The sequence below is a fragment of the Mesoplodon bidens genome (assembly GCF_964165515.1).
Source record: "Mesoplodon bidens genome assembly, chromosome: X".
NCBI classification, from domain to species: Eukaryota; Metazoa; Chordata; class Mammalia; order Artiodactyla; family Ziphiidae; genus Mesoplodon; species Mesoplodon bidens.
Genome location: NC_138163.1, coordinates 90,535,760 through 90,548,703, shown reverse-complemented (window position 1 = coordinate 90,548,703; position 12,944 = coordinate 90,535,760). Strand labels below are relative to the sequence as shown.

The 12,944-nt window shown below is 48.2% G+C and overlaps 1 protein-coding gene and 1 pseudogene across 2 annotated transcripts; one reads left to right on the top strand and one right to left on the bottom strand.

Annotated features, from left to right (window-relative positions):
* Positions 1-3,156: 3,156 nt before the first annotated feature.
* LOC308609055 (actin-like protein 7A) lies at positions 3,157-4,581 on the bottom strand (the record flags this gene model as incomplete). Its single annotated transcript, XM_081222534.1, is given in 3 exon segments — positions 3,157-3,225; positions 3,227-3,925; positions 3,929-4,581. Coding segments are annotated over 3 exon segments (1,314 nt in total). The 5' UTR covers positions 4,475-4,581.
* A 5,621-nt stretch (positions 4,582-10,202) lies between these two features.
* Positions 10,203-11,510, top strand: LOC308609409 (actin-like protein 7B; annotated as a pseudogene). Its single transcript has one exon. The product of its transcript is annotated as an actin-like protein 7B (transcript).
* The last annotated feature ends 1,434 nt before the right edge of the window (positions 11,511-12,944 follow it).

Sequence of the window (12,944 nt, the reverse complement as noted above, 5' to 3'; positions counted from 1 at the left end):
GTATAGCTTGGTGTTATTTCTTAGCACTGTTACATATTTTAAAATAAATTTATTTTTCGCATACATCTACATATATACACACATATATTTATGTGTGTATATACATACAAGTGCACACATCTGAGGGATTTTTCATAGCCATAATTGAAGAGGATGTTTTTAAAAATAAACAAAACTGACGATTCTTAGTAATTTAAGGTGACTACAAGTTTGGGAAGCAAAATTAGCTTTTTTTTCCTCCTCCTGTGCCGGCCCATAACCTTCTTTGCTTCACTAGAAGCACCACCTGGACAAGTCCTTGGGAGTCTTTGGCTGTCCTTCCTTGTCTGTCATATTTAGTAGTAACTGAGTTGAGGGTGAACATCTTAGAAGCTAGGTAACCATAAATGTCCGAGATCTGTAGACAAGCCAAAGTTAATATGGTGATGTTTGGCAACCGTGAAGGCCTGCTCTTGATTCCTATTTTCTCTGTGCTCCCTAAGCCCTTGCCTATGCTTCATGCCTACAGTAGGCTGTTCCACCATTATTCTTACTAGCTTTGAAGTCCCAGGAACTTCAAGACCAACAGATGTCCTCTTGGTATATGGAAAGAACAAAGTCATGGGTCCACTCATCTTAGTGTCCTTGAACAAAGTCATTTAATCTCACTGAATCTTGCTTTTCTACAACCTCGTGTGCCCACTGGGATAACCTGGGTTTCTCAGTCTTGGCACTGTTGATATTTTTGGTTACGTCATTCTTTGCTGTCCTGTGCCGATAGGATGTTTAGCAATATCCCTGGCCTCTACACATTTGATGCCAGTACTACGTACCCTCTACTCCTGTTATGATAACCACCAATATCTTTAGACATTGCCAAATGTCCCTTGGGGTTCAAAATTGTCCTCAGTTGAGAACCATTGGGCTAAGGTGACTTCCAAATACTTACTAAAAACTATTCATCTTTTTCTTTTTATGTGTGAGGAGGATTCTTTTTGTCTGCAAGGGTGATTTATATGGGTCAAGTGAGAGAATTCATAAATGTGCTTTGAAAGAGATTACACAGTTTTTTACCCTTATATTGGTATTTTTCATTTTAAAATGCTGTATAACATTTGGTCCTAGGATGGCCTGGGAGTTCCCATTCTCCAAAACCACCTCTCGTGCCTCCCCTTCATCAAGACCCTCACCTTTTGGGGGGTAATCGATTGGGGGTTCATAGACCCTTAAGGGATCTAAAATAGAATATTTCTATAATCCTATGTATTTTATTTGATGCAGTTAAAAATATTGTTCTATTATTCTGAGGGGTCCATAGGATTTACCACCCTGCCAAAGAGGTCCAAAGGTTAAGAATTAACTAAACTTCAACCTACCCATCAGTGAATGTTCATAGAGTGTTGACGGTAGTGGTTTGGGCAGAAACTGAGGTGAACAAGGCATACCTCTCTCAAGTCAATGTACCCAACTCCTAGCTGATTCCCTGATCCTCCAGGGTAAGGCTTAGTCCTTGCTGACTAAGCTCTTCTGTGGCTATTTTTGCTTCTCTACTCTAGCTTGCTGGTGCCAGCCAGCTGTGCTTACTTACCAGGCCTCCAGGGTGGAGCATTTAGGTCTTTCAAGGCTGTCTAGGCAAACCTGGAGGCTATGGGGGTGGTTCTGTAGGGCTTCTCCCTGGGAATGGTAGAGATGCCATCGCTCTCCTATGAGTGATTGAATGTGTGTGTCTTTGGGTGTACGTGTGGCTCAGGATCATAGTAAGGCATTTGGGCTCCTTTATAAGAGGTAGAATTCTACAGGATAATACTAGCTAACAACCCTTGGGATCACCTCCTGGAGGCCACACACTGGTATTCAGATGTTTACCTCTGATATTTACATCAGCTGTGTGAGGTAGGCATTTGAATTCAATTTTACAGATGAGCAGACTCAGGTCACACAGCTAGTTGGTAGCAAAAGTTTCAAATCACAGAGTCTAAAGCCCATGTTCTTTCCACTACTTTATGCTGCCTGCCAGTGTTGGAGGCAGGACCGAGAATGTACTGGGGACTGCTCTAAAAAACTGAAGGTCCAATTATAAACTGCCCCACAGGAAATACCACAGAACATGCTGGGCTCTGGAAGGGCTTACCGGACCATGAGGATCTTTATGTTCCTTCAGTTCCTTAGTTGGGTTAGAATGACCAGCATGGACCAGCCTCCCACAAACCCACACTGCAGAACTGGCAGCCTTTATCCTGCACCCATTCCAGACTCCAGTTGTATACCCTGCAGGTTGATGGAGAATCCAGTCTGGTTGGAGAGGAGCATCTGCTGCTTGAAGTGTCTGGAGAATGGCTGTGGGTTCCATCCTCATGACCTTAGTGCTGATAACCCAAAACAAATCTGCCCCCAATTTTTTAAAGGGGGAAATCTATATAGCACCTATTCCCTGAAGAGTTTTTCCCTTAAGATACACATATCTTGCTCATAATACACCAGGCTTCAGCAGCCAGTCACCATGATGGCTTGGTAAGAACTGGTATCGAGACATAAATGACTACTGGAACTAAAAGGAAGTACAGTTAAAGCAGGCATCAGACATCTTCGTCAGCTCTTTCCAAGCCTTCAGAGTCGCTGATCAAGTGTGAAATGCACTCTGCTGCTTTGTGGGCGACTGAACCATTACAGCATACTTCCTGTTGGTGTTTATTGAAAGGGATCTTCTTAGAGGCCACAACAGCATTTGCTCTATCTATCTAATCTATCTTTATCACACTCCCCCTTCCAAGCAGAGTTTAACAATACTGTAGTACCTAAAGTGGGGAATATACAAAATAAGGGACAGAATAATTTTAGAGGTAGTTTCTCCCCCAAATACTTAAGCAATCAAACTATAAAGCACGTCGTTTTGGTCCATAATCACTCCCCCCTTCTTCCCCCCCCCACCCCCCGCACTGCCCCTCTCCTTCACCCAGCCCCCGCTGTTGTTTTGGCAAATGGACATTTTAAGGCAGATGCTGCGTGTATGAAGTTCTCATTGCGTTATGAAATAGAGAAATACACTGTGGAGGGAAATGCAAGGATTGTTTAATACTACAGGAGTGAACTGGCTGGCTCAGCTCCCTATGTATGGGATGGGTGCTCACCCAGCAAAGCTGACACATGGCCACCACAGCAACCATGCTTCGTTGGAGTTCAGAAGCACCTTCTGTAGAGGAAGAAAGGCCCGTGTTCCTCGTACTCAAAGCGGTGGACCCATAGTCGGTGGTTGGAAGCCCTGAAGCGATGCTAGGAGGGAGCCACCCATCCACACTGCAGTGTCTCTTTCGGGCAACACGTTTACCTGGGTGGGGGGGGTGTCATTAGGACACATGCTTCTCAGCTCCGTCTGCAGATGGTTAGGGAAACCACTGAGCATAGTGCCCCCCCCACAGAGTAGGATATACCCCATGAGGTCTCGTTTGAGGGCGATGTCACACTTGTCAAGGCAGGACACTGTCTGCGTGTGGAGGCCCAGCTGCATGGACTTGATCAGAGAAGGCTTGAAGAACACCTCTGAGCAGAGGAACCTTTCCTGACACAGGTATATCTCCTGCTCATCCAGCAGGGTGTACTGGATTGTATGCTCAGTAGCTGGGACTTTCTTCTCTTCAGTGGGGTCCAGGGCCACAAAGCAGCATTTCTTCTTGATGTCCTCCACAATGCCCAGCTGGTCCTCAGTGAAGTGTTTCCCCAAATTGTTCATCAGGCCTATCAAGTAGGTTGTCGGGTCAGAACACGCGTAGTCCAGACGTCCGGTGATGCTGGGCAAAGGATAGCCCTCGTAGATGGGAACTACATAGGACACACCGTGGCCGACCTCCACAACCAGGCCGGAGGTCCTTCCGTAGGAGTACATGGACAGGCGGGACTGGTAGGCGATATGCATTGCGGGAGTCTTGAAGGTCTCAAACAATATTTCAGCCTACTTCTCTCTATTTGTGTGTGGGCTCAGGGGTGGGTCTGAAACCAAGGCGGCGTGCTCCTCTGGGGCAATCTTCATCTCTTGATGGAAAAGATATTCCCAGATATCCTGCACTGTATCCCAGTCCATGATGATGCCATGTCGCAGAGGATTAATTAGCTTGAGACAAACCTCTGGGTTGATAAGCTCGTGCCACACGAATGTCTCCTTGTGATTGTCCCCGGTTTTGGCTGTCTCCATGTAGGGTTTGCCCACTGTGGAAGAGCTCATGTGGGTGGGCTTTGGCAGCCCGGCAAAGCCACATTTACAGTAGCCCGTGCCAAGGTCCACGACCAATGCTTTGGTCAACTCTAGCTTGGGCTTCTTATTGACCACAGGTGATTTCGTAGGTTCTTCTGGCTCTGAACGGTTACGGCGAACCCACACTGCCCGCTTCGCTGGGCCGTCCTTTAATGAGGCAGTCTGGAGGACCTGTGTCTGCAGGGAGTCCTGCTCACCCATTCTCTCGGAAGGCCAATCCCCTATGATTGCCGCCTGTGGAGCCCACATGCTCTCAAGAGCCGTTTTGCTCTCAGAAATTTCCTCAATCCCACTGGCCTCAGGGCCAGAAAGGCTTAAATCAGAGGGCAACTTGAGAATTTCCCCAGTGATGACACCACTGATTATGACATAATCCAGTGTCCCAGGGCTTTCTAGATACTGGGAACCTTTGTCCTGTGTTAGGGTAGATTTGAAATAGTGTTTTTGAAGTGACTTACTTTTTACTAAATTTTGTAGTAAACCTGGTTTATCCAATCAATTAATATTTATTGAGTGCTTGCTATGTGCAAGGCAGGCAGCAGTGGAAAAAAAAAGACAAAAACCTCTTCCCTTGTAGAGTTTACATTCTAGTCAGTGGGGGCTGGGGAGAGGCAGACAATAACCAAAATAAATATATGTTACAAGATGTTAATGGCAAAAGAGAAAAGCAAAGCAGGGAAGGCTGGGGAGAGGGTGGCTGTGTTAATGTGCCATGTATTTTTCTCCCTGAGATAGTGACACTTGAGTGAGGACCTGAAGGAAGTGAGGGAGAGTGCCACATGTATATCGGGGAGCAGCAGGTGCAGACGACTGTGGGTTAGAGCAGGGTCTGCAAACTCAGGCCTGCAGCCTGTTTTTCTTAATAACGTTGTATTGGATCACAGCCACACTCATTCATTTACATGTTGTCTATGTCTGCTTTTGTGCTACAACCTCAGAGTTGAGTCATTGCAATAAGTACTGTATGGCCTGCAAAGCTGAAAATGAGTATCGACTATCTGGCCCTTTGCAGAAAAAGTTTGCCGATTCCCAAGTTAGAGGATTCCAAGAAGACCAGTGTGGCAGTGGAGAGAGCAAGGAAAAGTAGAGATGGGAGAAGGGGTGGGGGAGGGAGAGCAGCTCACGTTAGGCCCCATAGACCATTGCTAGGACTTTGGCTCTAACTCTGTGTGAAGTCAGAAAGCCCTAGAGAATTTTGAGCAGAGAGTTGACACCATCTGATTTAGATTTTAGCAGGACCAATGGCTGCTATGGTGACCGTGCCAAGCACTTCTGTCCCACCTATTTCTTAGGGCAACCTGCAGAGGAATTATTTTTGGACACATATTTGCACACATCTCCTCCTTCGTCCAGGTCATTGGGTTGACAATGAAATTAGACCCTACAGTCCCACTGATGAGAACACTGAGGCTCTTGGGTACATAGCTCACCCAAGGATATCCAGCCAGCAGTGCCAAGTTCTGCTGACTGCGACTTCTTCCCAGGGGTGTCCCTTGATGGGACCCAACCTGTGTCTCTGAGGCTGCTTGGCCACTGTATCACATGCCATCTCTGAAGCTGGGCCTGTTGGTGCTGACACCTGCTGCTCTCAAGGCACCCAGGATCCATCCTTATGTTATGCAGCACCGTGCTCTTAATAAGGAGGCAGTCACTACAATGGTGGGCTTTCTCCTTTAAGGAAGTTACTGGGGATGCTCTTTACTCCTTTTGGGGTATGAGAGAAGAAAAGGACCAAGTGCAGTTTCATGAGCCTTGTGACTATGCGATAGGGGTAGCTTCTTGGTTCAATGGGTAGAGGAGGAGATGGTATTGAACTTTGAAAGAAGAATAGGAAAGTACTTTTCTCTATGCCTGGCTGCCTGAGAAATAGCTTACTTACCTCTGCTTTTCAGGGGTTTGCGTGGCCAACTTGGATTGTCTGACTTTATTTCAAGAGAACTTGTATGACAACCAAAGGTGTATTTAGTTTAGAATCATCCATTTTCCGTCTCCTCAACCCACCTCTTGATTTCTGAGAAATATGCAGCTGCTTAGTACATTTTTACTGCCCTGGAGTCCTGTAAGAGCTTCTGTTAGTTTCCTATTGAGGCTGTGACAAATTACCATAAATTTAATGGCTTAAAACACAAATTTATTATCCTGCAATTCTGGAGGTCAGAAGCCCACAGCCAGTCTTAGTGGGCTAAAATCAAGGTCTCAGCAGGGCCTCGTTCCTTCTGGAGGCTCTAAGGGATAATCCTCTTCCAGCTCCTAGATGCTGCCTACCTTCCTGGGCTTGTGGCCCCTTCCTTCATCTTCAAAGACCTCTCAGACTTCTGCTTCTATTGTCATATCTCCTTATCTGAACTTGACCCTCCTGTCTCCCTCTTCTTAAGATACTTCTGATTACTTTGGGCCCACCTGGATAATCGAGGGTTGTTAATCTCCCCATTGAAAACTTCTTAGCTCGTGTCTGCAAAGTCCCTTTTACCATGAAAGGTAACATATTCACAGGTTCTAGGGATTCAGACGTGGACATCTTTGGGGGACCATTATTCACCCTCTGTCACTCGACCTGTGCATCCCACTTCACTAAGACACTCAGAGCCTGACATGGTCTGTTTCACAGGCTCCTCCCCCACTGCCCATGCTTGCTGTCCTTAGTGCTTTCTGTCATCATAGGTGGGAGAGGTGCTGTGCTAGCTTAAGGCCAATTGCTCCATCTGTAAGTCTGTAAGGTCCATGGGCACAGGGACTGTCAGGGTCCATCCCCACATCCTTCAGGCTAAAGCCAATGGTCCCATTTCACTCTTTTTACTTCACCTCTCAGGATTATGCATACTTGGGTGCTGTCTCCTGATGGAAACCCTTTTCCCCTTAGCTTTCACGTCACCCCTTGTGACCCTTCTCTCTGGGTCAGCACACAGTGGTATCAATGATGGAAAGATATAAAGACTGTTGGCACACTGCACCCAAAACCTCCACTGCCTGGCACACGCAACCCTGCACACTTGTCACCAGCCATCTAAGGCATATGTGGGCTCCTGGGGTCTCTGGTGAGGTCCCTCTAGGTAGAGACACTCTATGTTGCTCATACTTTCTTGGGCCATATTTTCTCATGGGATAGCACCTACTTTTGCTCCTCTGGCCCAAGACCAACAAAACCATGAGATGATCCTTCTGGAAAGCAACGCTGAGGCTCTCCTCTATCGTGGAGAAAGAAAACATGAAAAAATTAGACCAAGAAACACATTTCTCCCTGAGGTGGTATCCTTGCTCCTAGCTTTGTTTTTTGGGACACCACCCACCCTTGACCTTCGGAGGAAAGGTGAACCAGTCCCTGGAGCTTTAGCAGCTGTGGAGGGACGAAAGAGAATCTAGTAAGGAAAAGGCCAAAGTACATTTCTTTTCACAAATGCAGATTCCTAGATCCCACCCCCACTTTACTGAATCTGAATGTTTCGAGCCTAGGACTGTTGAGACCTAGGAATCCAACTCTTCAGTATGTTGACATTTGGGAATCTCTGAGTCAAGCTCCCAGCAAAGAAAAGAATTCCTTGTCAGACAGACAGTGAGCCTCATTCCCAAAGCTCAGCCCTCAGTGTGATAACCCCAGTACTAAGACTAACCAGTTCCCTTGAGGTGGAAGGGAAAGGAGCTGTCTTCAGAAGGTGGAGTTACTCTGTTGAGGACTAAATCTAGATCATTTCTCTTTCCCGAGCTCCATAATCCACAGCCTAGTGGCCTCCGGACATCTCTAAGTCAGCATGCCCCAAATGGAACTCATTGCCTTCCCCTGTATAACCGCTCTTGCCCCTGTATCCTCTGTCTATATACGAGGAGCCCTACCATCCACCTAGATGCTCAAGCCTGAAACCTGGAGGCAGTGGATAGGGATCAAGCTGATGAGGGAATACAGCACTATCAAAATCAGATTCGACTAACATCTTGAGTAGTTTGCCCGAGCTCATACAGATTATAATAATGAAGTTAGATTTGAACTCGGGTCTTCTGAGTCCAGTTCCTTACTCCTCTTTCTATTCTGTACTGTCTTTCCATAAGGAGTGGAAGAAGAGGAAGCTTAGGGGGTCTACAAGCATTGCCTTTAAATAGCCTAAGTGTTGTCACATGGAAGAATTAGCTTGCCTTGCACAACCTCAAAAGTAGACCCAAGACCAATTAATGGCTTCTTCAGAGAGGTACAGATGTCAATCCAATGTGAGGGAAAGTTTGTCCCTCACAGCTTTCCGTGCCAGATCAAGTGTTTAATCCTCAGGTTCTGTAATTTTGAGACACCACCAATGAAACTTGGTGGTGCTCATAACTGTAATCCTTATAAAGTTGTTGCCCACATAATCCAGTTCCCTAGTGCCATGTTCCAAGAAACAATTCAGCAAACAGAAATCCCCACGAGTTATTTATTAATGTCCTTATATGTTCCACAGCAGTATTTCTTATGTCTTAACAATCCCTCTTTTCTTTCCTATCCATGTCACCTAATCCTTCAACTACTTCTGCCCTTGTTAATTTTCCCAGAAAACTTCCTTAGCCCCAGTTGTTTCTCTTCCCCTCTTCCTCCTGTTTCTTTACCAAAGCCCTAATCTGTCTTTTTTTTAGAGCGGTGACAGTTTGGTACAGAGGACCCTATGGGAACCTAATGAATTTGGTTGTTCTGGATGACAGACCATCTTTGCTTGGGCAGAGGAAAGGGATTCATCCTTCCCTCTTCCTCACTCCCCACATCTAATCATCTAATGTAAACGCAATGCTAGAGGCTAGAGATGTCACAGGAGCCTATGTGAAAGGGTCTCAAATGTCAGACTAAAAGCTTGGATTGAATTGAGGACAGTTGAGAACCAACCAATTAGATTAGATTCTACCTTCTGAATTTCTTTAGAACCTGTCCCTTCCTTTTTTTCCACACTATCACAGCCCTAGCTTAGGCCACCTTCAAGCCTTACAAGAATTTCTTCAACATCCTCCTTTTAGATCTCAGAGTCTTGTCCCTCCATATTACAGCTAAACATGAATCTCTCTAAGATTTTGTCCTGGAAACCAAATCTGACCACTCCCCTGCTTAAAGGCTTCATTGGCTCCCCTGCTGTCATCAGTTTAATCCAAGCCCTTACCTCTAGCATTTGAGGTCCACCCTAGTTGCTCCCATGACTGCCTTATCCCGATCTATTTTTCCAAACACCTTAACTACTGGAAGCTCTCCACCATGCCTCCCTCTGAGTGTTTGCTCAGGCTGTGCTCTCTGCTCGGGATGGCTTTCCCTCCTCTTAGCTACCTGACAAATATCCACCTATCTTGCAGTACTCTACCTAGGCAGCACCTCTCTGGAGAACCTTCTGACTCCCTCCCTCCTTTGTGCACCTCTGTTCTCCCAATAGATGTCCACCTGCAAACTCCTCTGCATCCATTCATCTTCTTCCCAACTAGACTGGGCACTGCTTGTGGCCAGGTTTCTTTCATCAGGGCCTACACACTCTTTAAGGTGACCTGGTACATTGGATTTGGAGGAACTTGGGTTAAAGTACAAACAAACACTCCAAGAGCTGTTTGCTCTTGGGCAAGTCATTTGCATTCTGAGCCTTGATTTCCTTAGCTCTGCCTACCTGCCAAGATTCTGTGAAGTGTCATGTGAGGTGCCTGCTACAGTGTTTGGCTTACTGTAGGGGCTCAAATATTTATCACCCTCTTGGCCAAGAAGCTGAGGAGGAAGAGGTGTTCAGCTAGTGAACGGGGGATTAGGAGTGAGGATATAAGGAGAGGGAGCAGAAACCTCTGAGACCCGAGTGTGTTTGGATTTCTAAAACTGTGCTGGCCACCTGCTCTGTCTGGGAGCAAAGTCGAATTAGGCTGATGGAGGTGGGGGTGATAGATCAAGGGCCTGCCAAGGCCAAGCCCTCCCTGGGCTGCCAGAATGGACCAGCCCGTGGTGACATCACAATCCTGAGGGGTTGCCAAGGCACTGCTGGAGGTGGACCCTCTTATTTCTCCCCACAGAGCTCTAGGATGTGGATGTGAGAAAAGTGAGCAAGGAAGGCAAATGGAGACAAGGAACAGCCCTAGCCCCAAGACCATGGGCACGGCTCAGGGGGACCCTGGAGAGGCAGGCACGCTGCCAGGTCCTGAGGCTGGCATCCGGGACACAAGTTCATCCACTCAGCTGAAGATGAAGCCCAAGAAGGTACGTAAGATCAAGGCACTCATCATTGACCTGGGCTCCCAGTATTGTAAGTGTGGCTTTGTGGGTGAGCCGAGCCTGACCTACTTCATCTCCTCCACTGTGGGCACGCTCTGCTCTGAGGCGGCTGATGCCTGTGACACCCACAAGCAGACCTACCTGGGCCACGAGATGCTCAACATGGAGGAGCCTCTGAAGCTGATTTATCCGCTAAAATAGGGCATCGTGGTGGACTGGGACTGTGTCCAGAACATCTGGGAGTACATCTTCCACACGGCCATGAAGATCCTCCCCGAGGAGCATGGCGTGCTGGTCTCCGACCCCCTGCCCAGCCCCACCAGCAACCGTGAGAAGTATGCAGAGCTCATGTTCGAGACCTTTGGCATCCCTGCCATGCACGTGACCTCCCAGTCATTGCTGTCCATTTACTCCTATGGCAAGACCTCTGGGCTGGTGGTGGAGAGTGGGCACGGTGTCTCACATGTGGTGCCCATCTCCGAAGGCGATGTGCTGCCAGTCCTGACAAGTCGTGCCGACTATGCCGGCAGCGACCTCACCAACTACCTGCTGCAGCTACTCAATGAGGCCAGCCACAAGTTCACGGACGACCACCTGCACATCATCGAGCACATCAAGAAGAAGTGCTGCTACTCGGCACTCAAGCCAACGGAGGAGCTTGGCCTGTGCCTGGAGGATCTGTGTGTGGACTATGAGCTCCCCGACGGCAAGCTCATCACCATCGGTCAGGAGCGCTTTCCGTTCGCCAAGATGCTCTTCAAGCCCACGTTGGTGGGCAGCAACTGGCCTGGTCTCCCCAAGCTCACGGCCTCCTGCCTGAACCACTGCCAGGAGGCGGGCTTCCAGGAGGAGATGGCAGCCAACCTGCTGCTGTGTAGCAGCTGCACCATGCTGGATGGCTTCCCAGAGCGCTTCCAGAGGGAGCTGAGTTTCCACTGCCCCGGGGACAGCCCCGCAGTGGCTGCTGCTCCCGAGAGGAAGACCTCCGTGTGGACCGGCGGCTCCATCCTGGCCTCCCTGCAGGCCATCCAGCAGCTTTGGGTCAGCAAGGAAGAGTTTGAGGAGTGGGGCAGGGCAGCTATCTACAGCAAGGGCTGAGCAGTGGTGTCCCTACAGCCCAGGCCTGTGTGCAGGCAGGCACAGGCCACTCTATACACATTTACAGAATTTCACATAAAGTTTTAAGATGCAATGCCTCTTGTCTGGTCTGGATTTCTTGCTCTAGTGTGATAGCAGCAGGTGGTGGGGTGTTGGGTTTAGGCATATCAGCACCTTCTGCTCTGCTGGGTGGGGAGCAGCAGGGGGGTGGGGGAGGCTCACTGGGCCCTCCCCCTCTGCCCTCCCCATGAGGGCAACATCATCATAGAGCCCAGAATGTGGCTTCCTGTTCTATTAGCTCTTCAGGGTTCAAAATCCAATCCAACAGACACTCATACTGCTTGCTCACCCATGGACCAAGGGGGAAACAAAGGCTCAGATTAAGGGACTAGCTTGGGTCACATAGTTAAGTGGTGGGTGGGAGACTCACAACTAGGTGTCTGATTTCCGTCACCTGTTTCTGCCCCTGATGGTCACCTGCCCCCAGCTTTATCACTGCTTGACTGCCTCACTAACCAACCCTCGCTACCTGCCCCCTTCAAAGGAACAGTCCATGGGTGTCTCCTGAGTGGAAGGGGCCATTTCTACCCATCGGTGGCCCTCTCCCTTTAGACACCTGCCAAAGTTGCAGCTATTTTTACAGAGTCACAAGTAACCACTGAATCAGGAGGGTGTTAGAGAAACCAGAAAAGGCCATTTAGAAATCATGTGTTCTCTCCCTCCTGTAGAGATGGGGAAACTGAGGACCAGGACGGAGGGGGCCATGTCAGTGGTTGAGCATAGGTCTCCTGACCCAGGTCATGATTATTTCTAGAAGGGCAAACATGGTTACTTTAGTTTGGAATGCTACAGCAAAATACCACAGATGGGTTGGCTTATAAACAACAGAAATCTATTTCTTACATTTCTGGAGGCTGGAAGGCCAAGACCAGGGTGCCAGCATGGCCAGGTTCTGGTGAAGGCCTTCTTCCGGGTTACAAACTCCTGACATCTGGCTGTGCTCTCACTTGGTGGATGAGATGAGGGGTATCTCTGGGGCCTCTTCTATAAAGACACTAATGCCATTCATGAAGGCTCTGCCCTCCCAACGGTCACCTTCCAAAGGTCTCCCCTAATACCATTACTTTGGGCATTAGGTTTTCAACATATGAATTTGGAGGGAGGGGTGGGGGATTGGGAGGGTGGAAGCAAACATTCAATCTATAGCAATGGTTCTTAATGGTTAGCAACCATTAAGCACTTACCAAGCATCTACTATGGGTGAGGCCCAGAGCTGGAGACAGAAATGGCCAGAATATGGCCCTTCCCTTGGGATTACACACAGCTAGTGGGGGATCCAGTGGACAGCCACGTTGGTGGCTGAGCTCAGAGTTCCTGGGGGTAGGAAGGCGGAGGCGGTGTATTGGAAAGCTGCAAATGGAGAAAGAAGTGCTA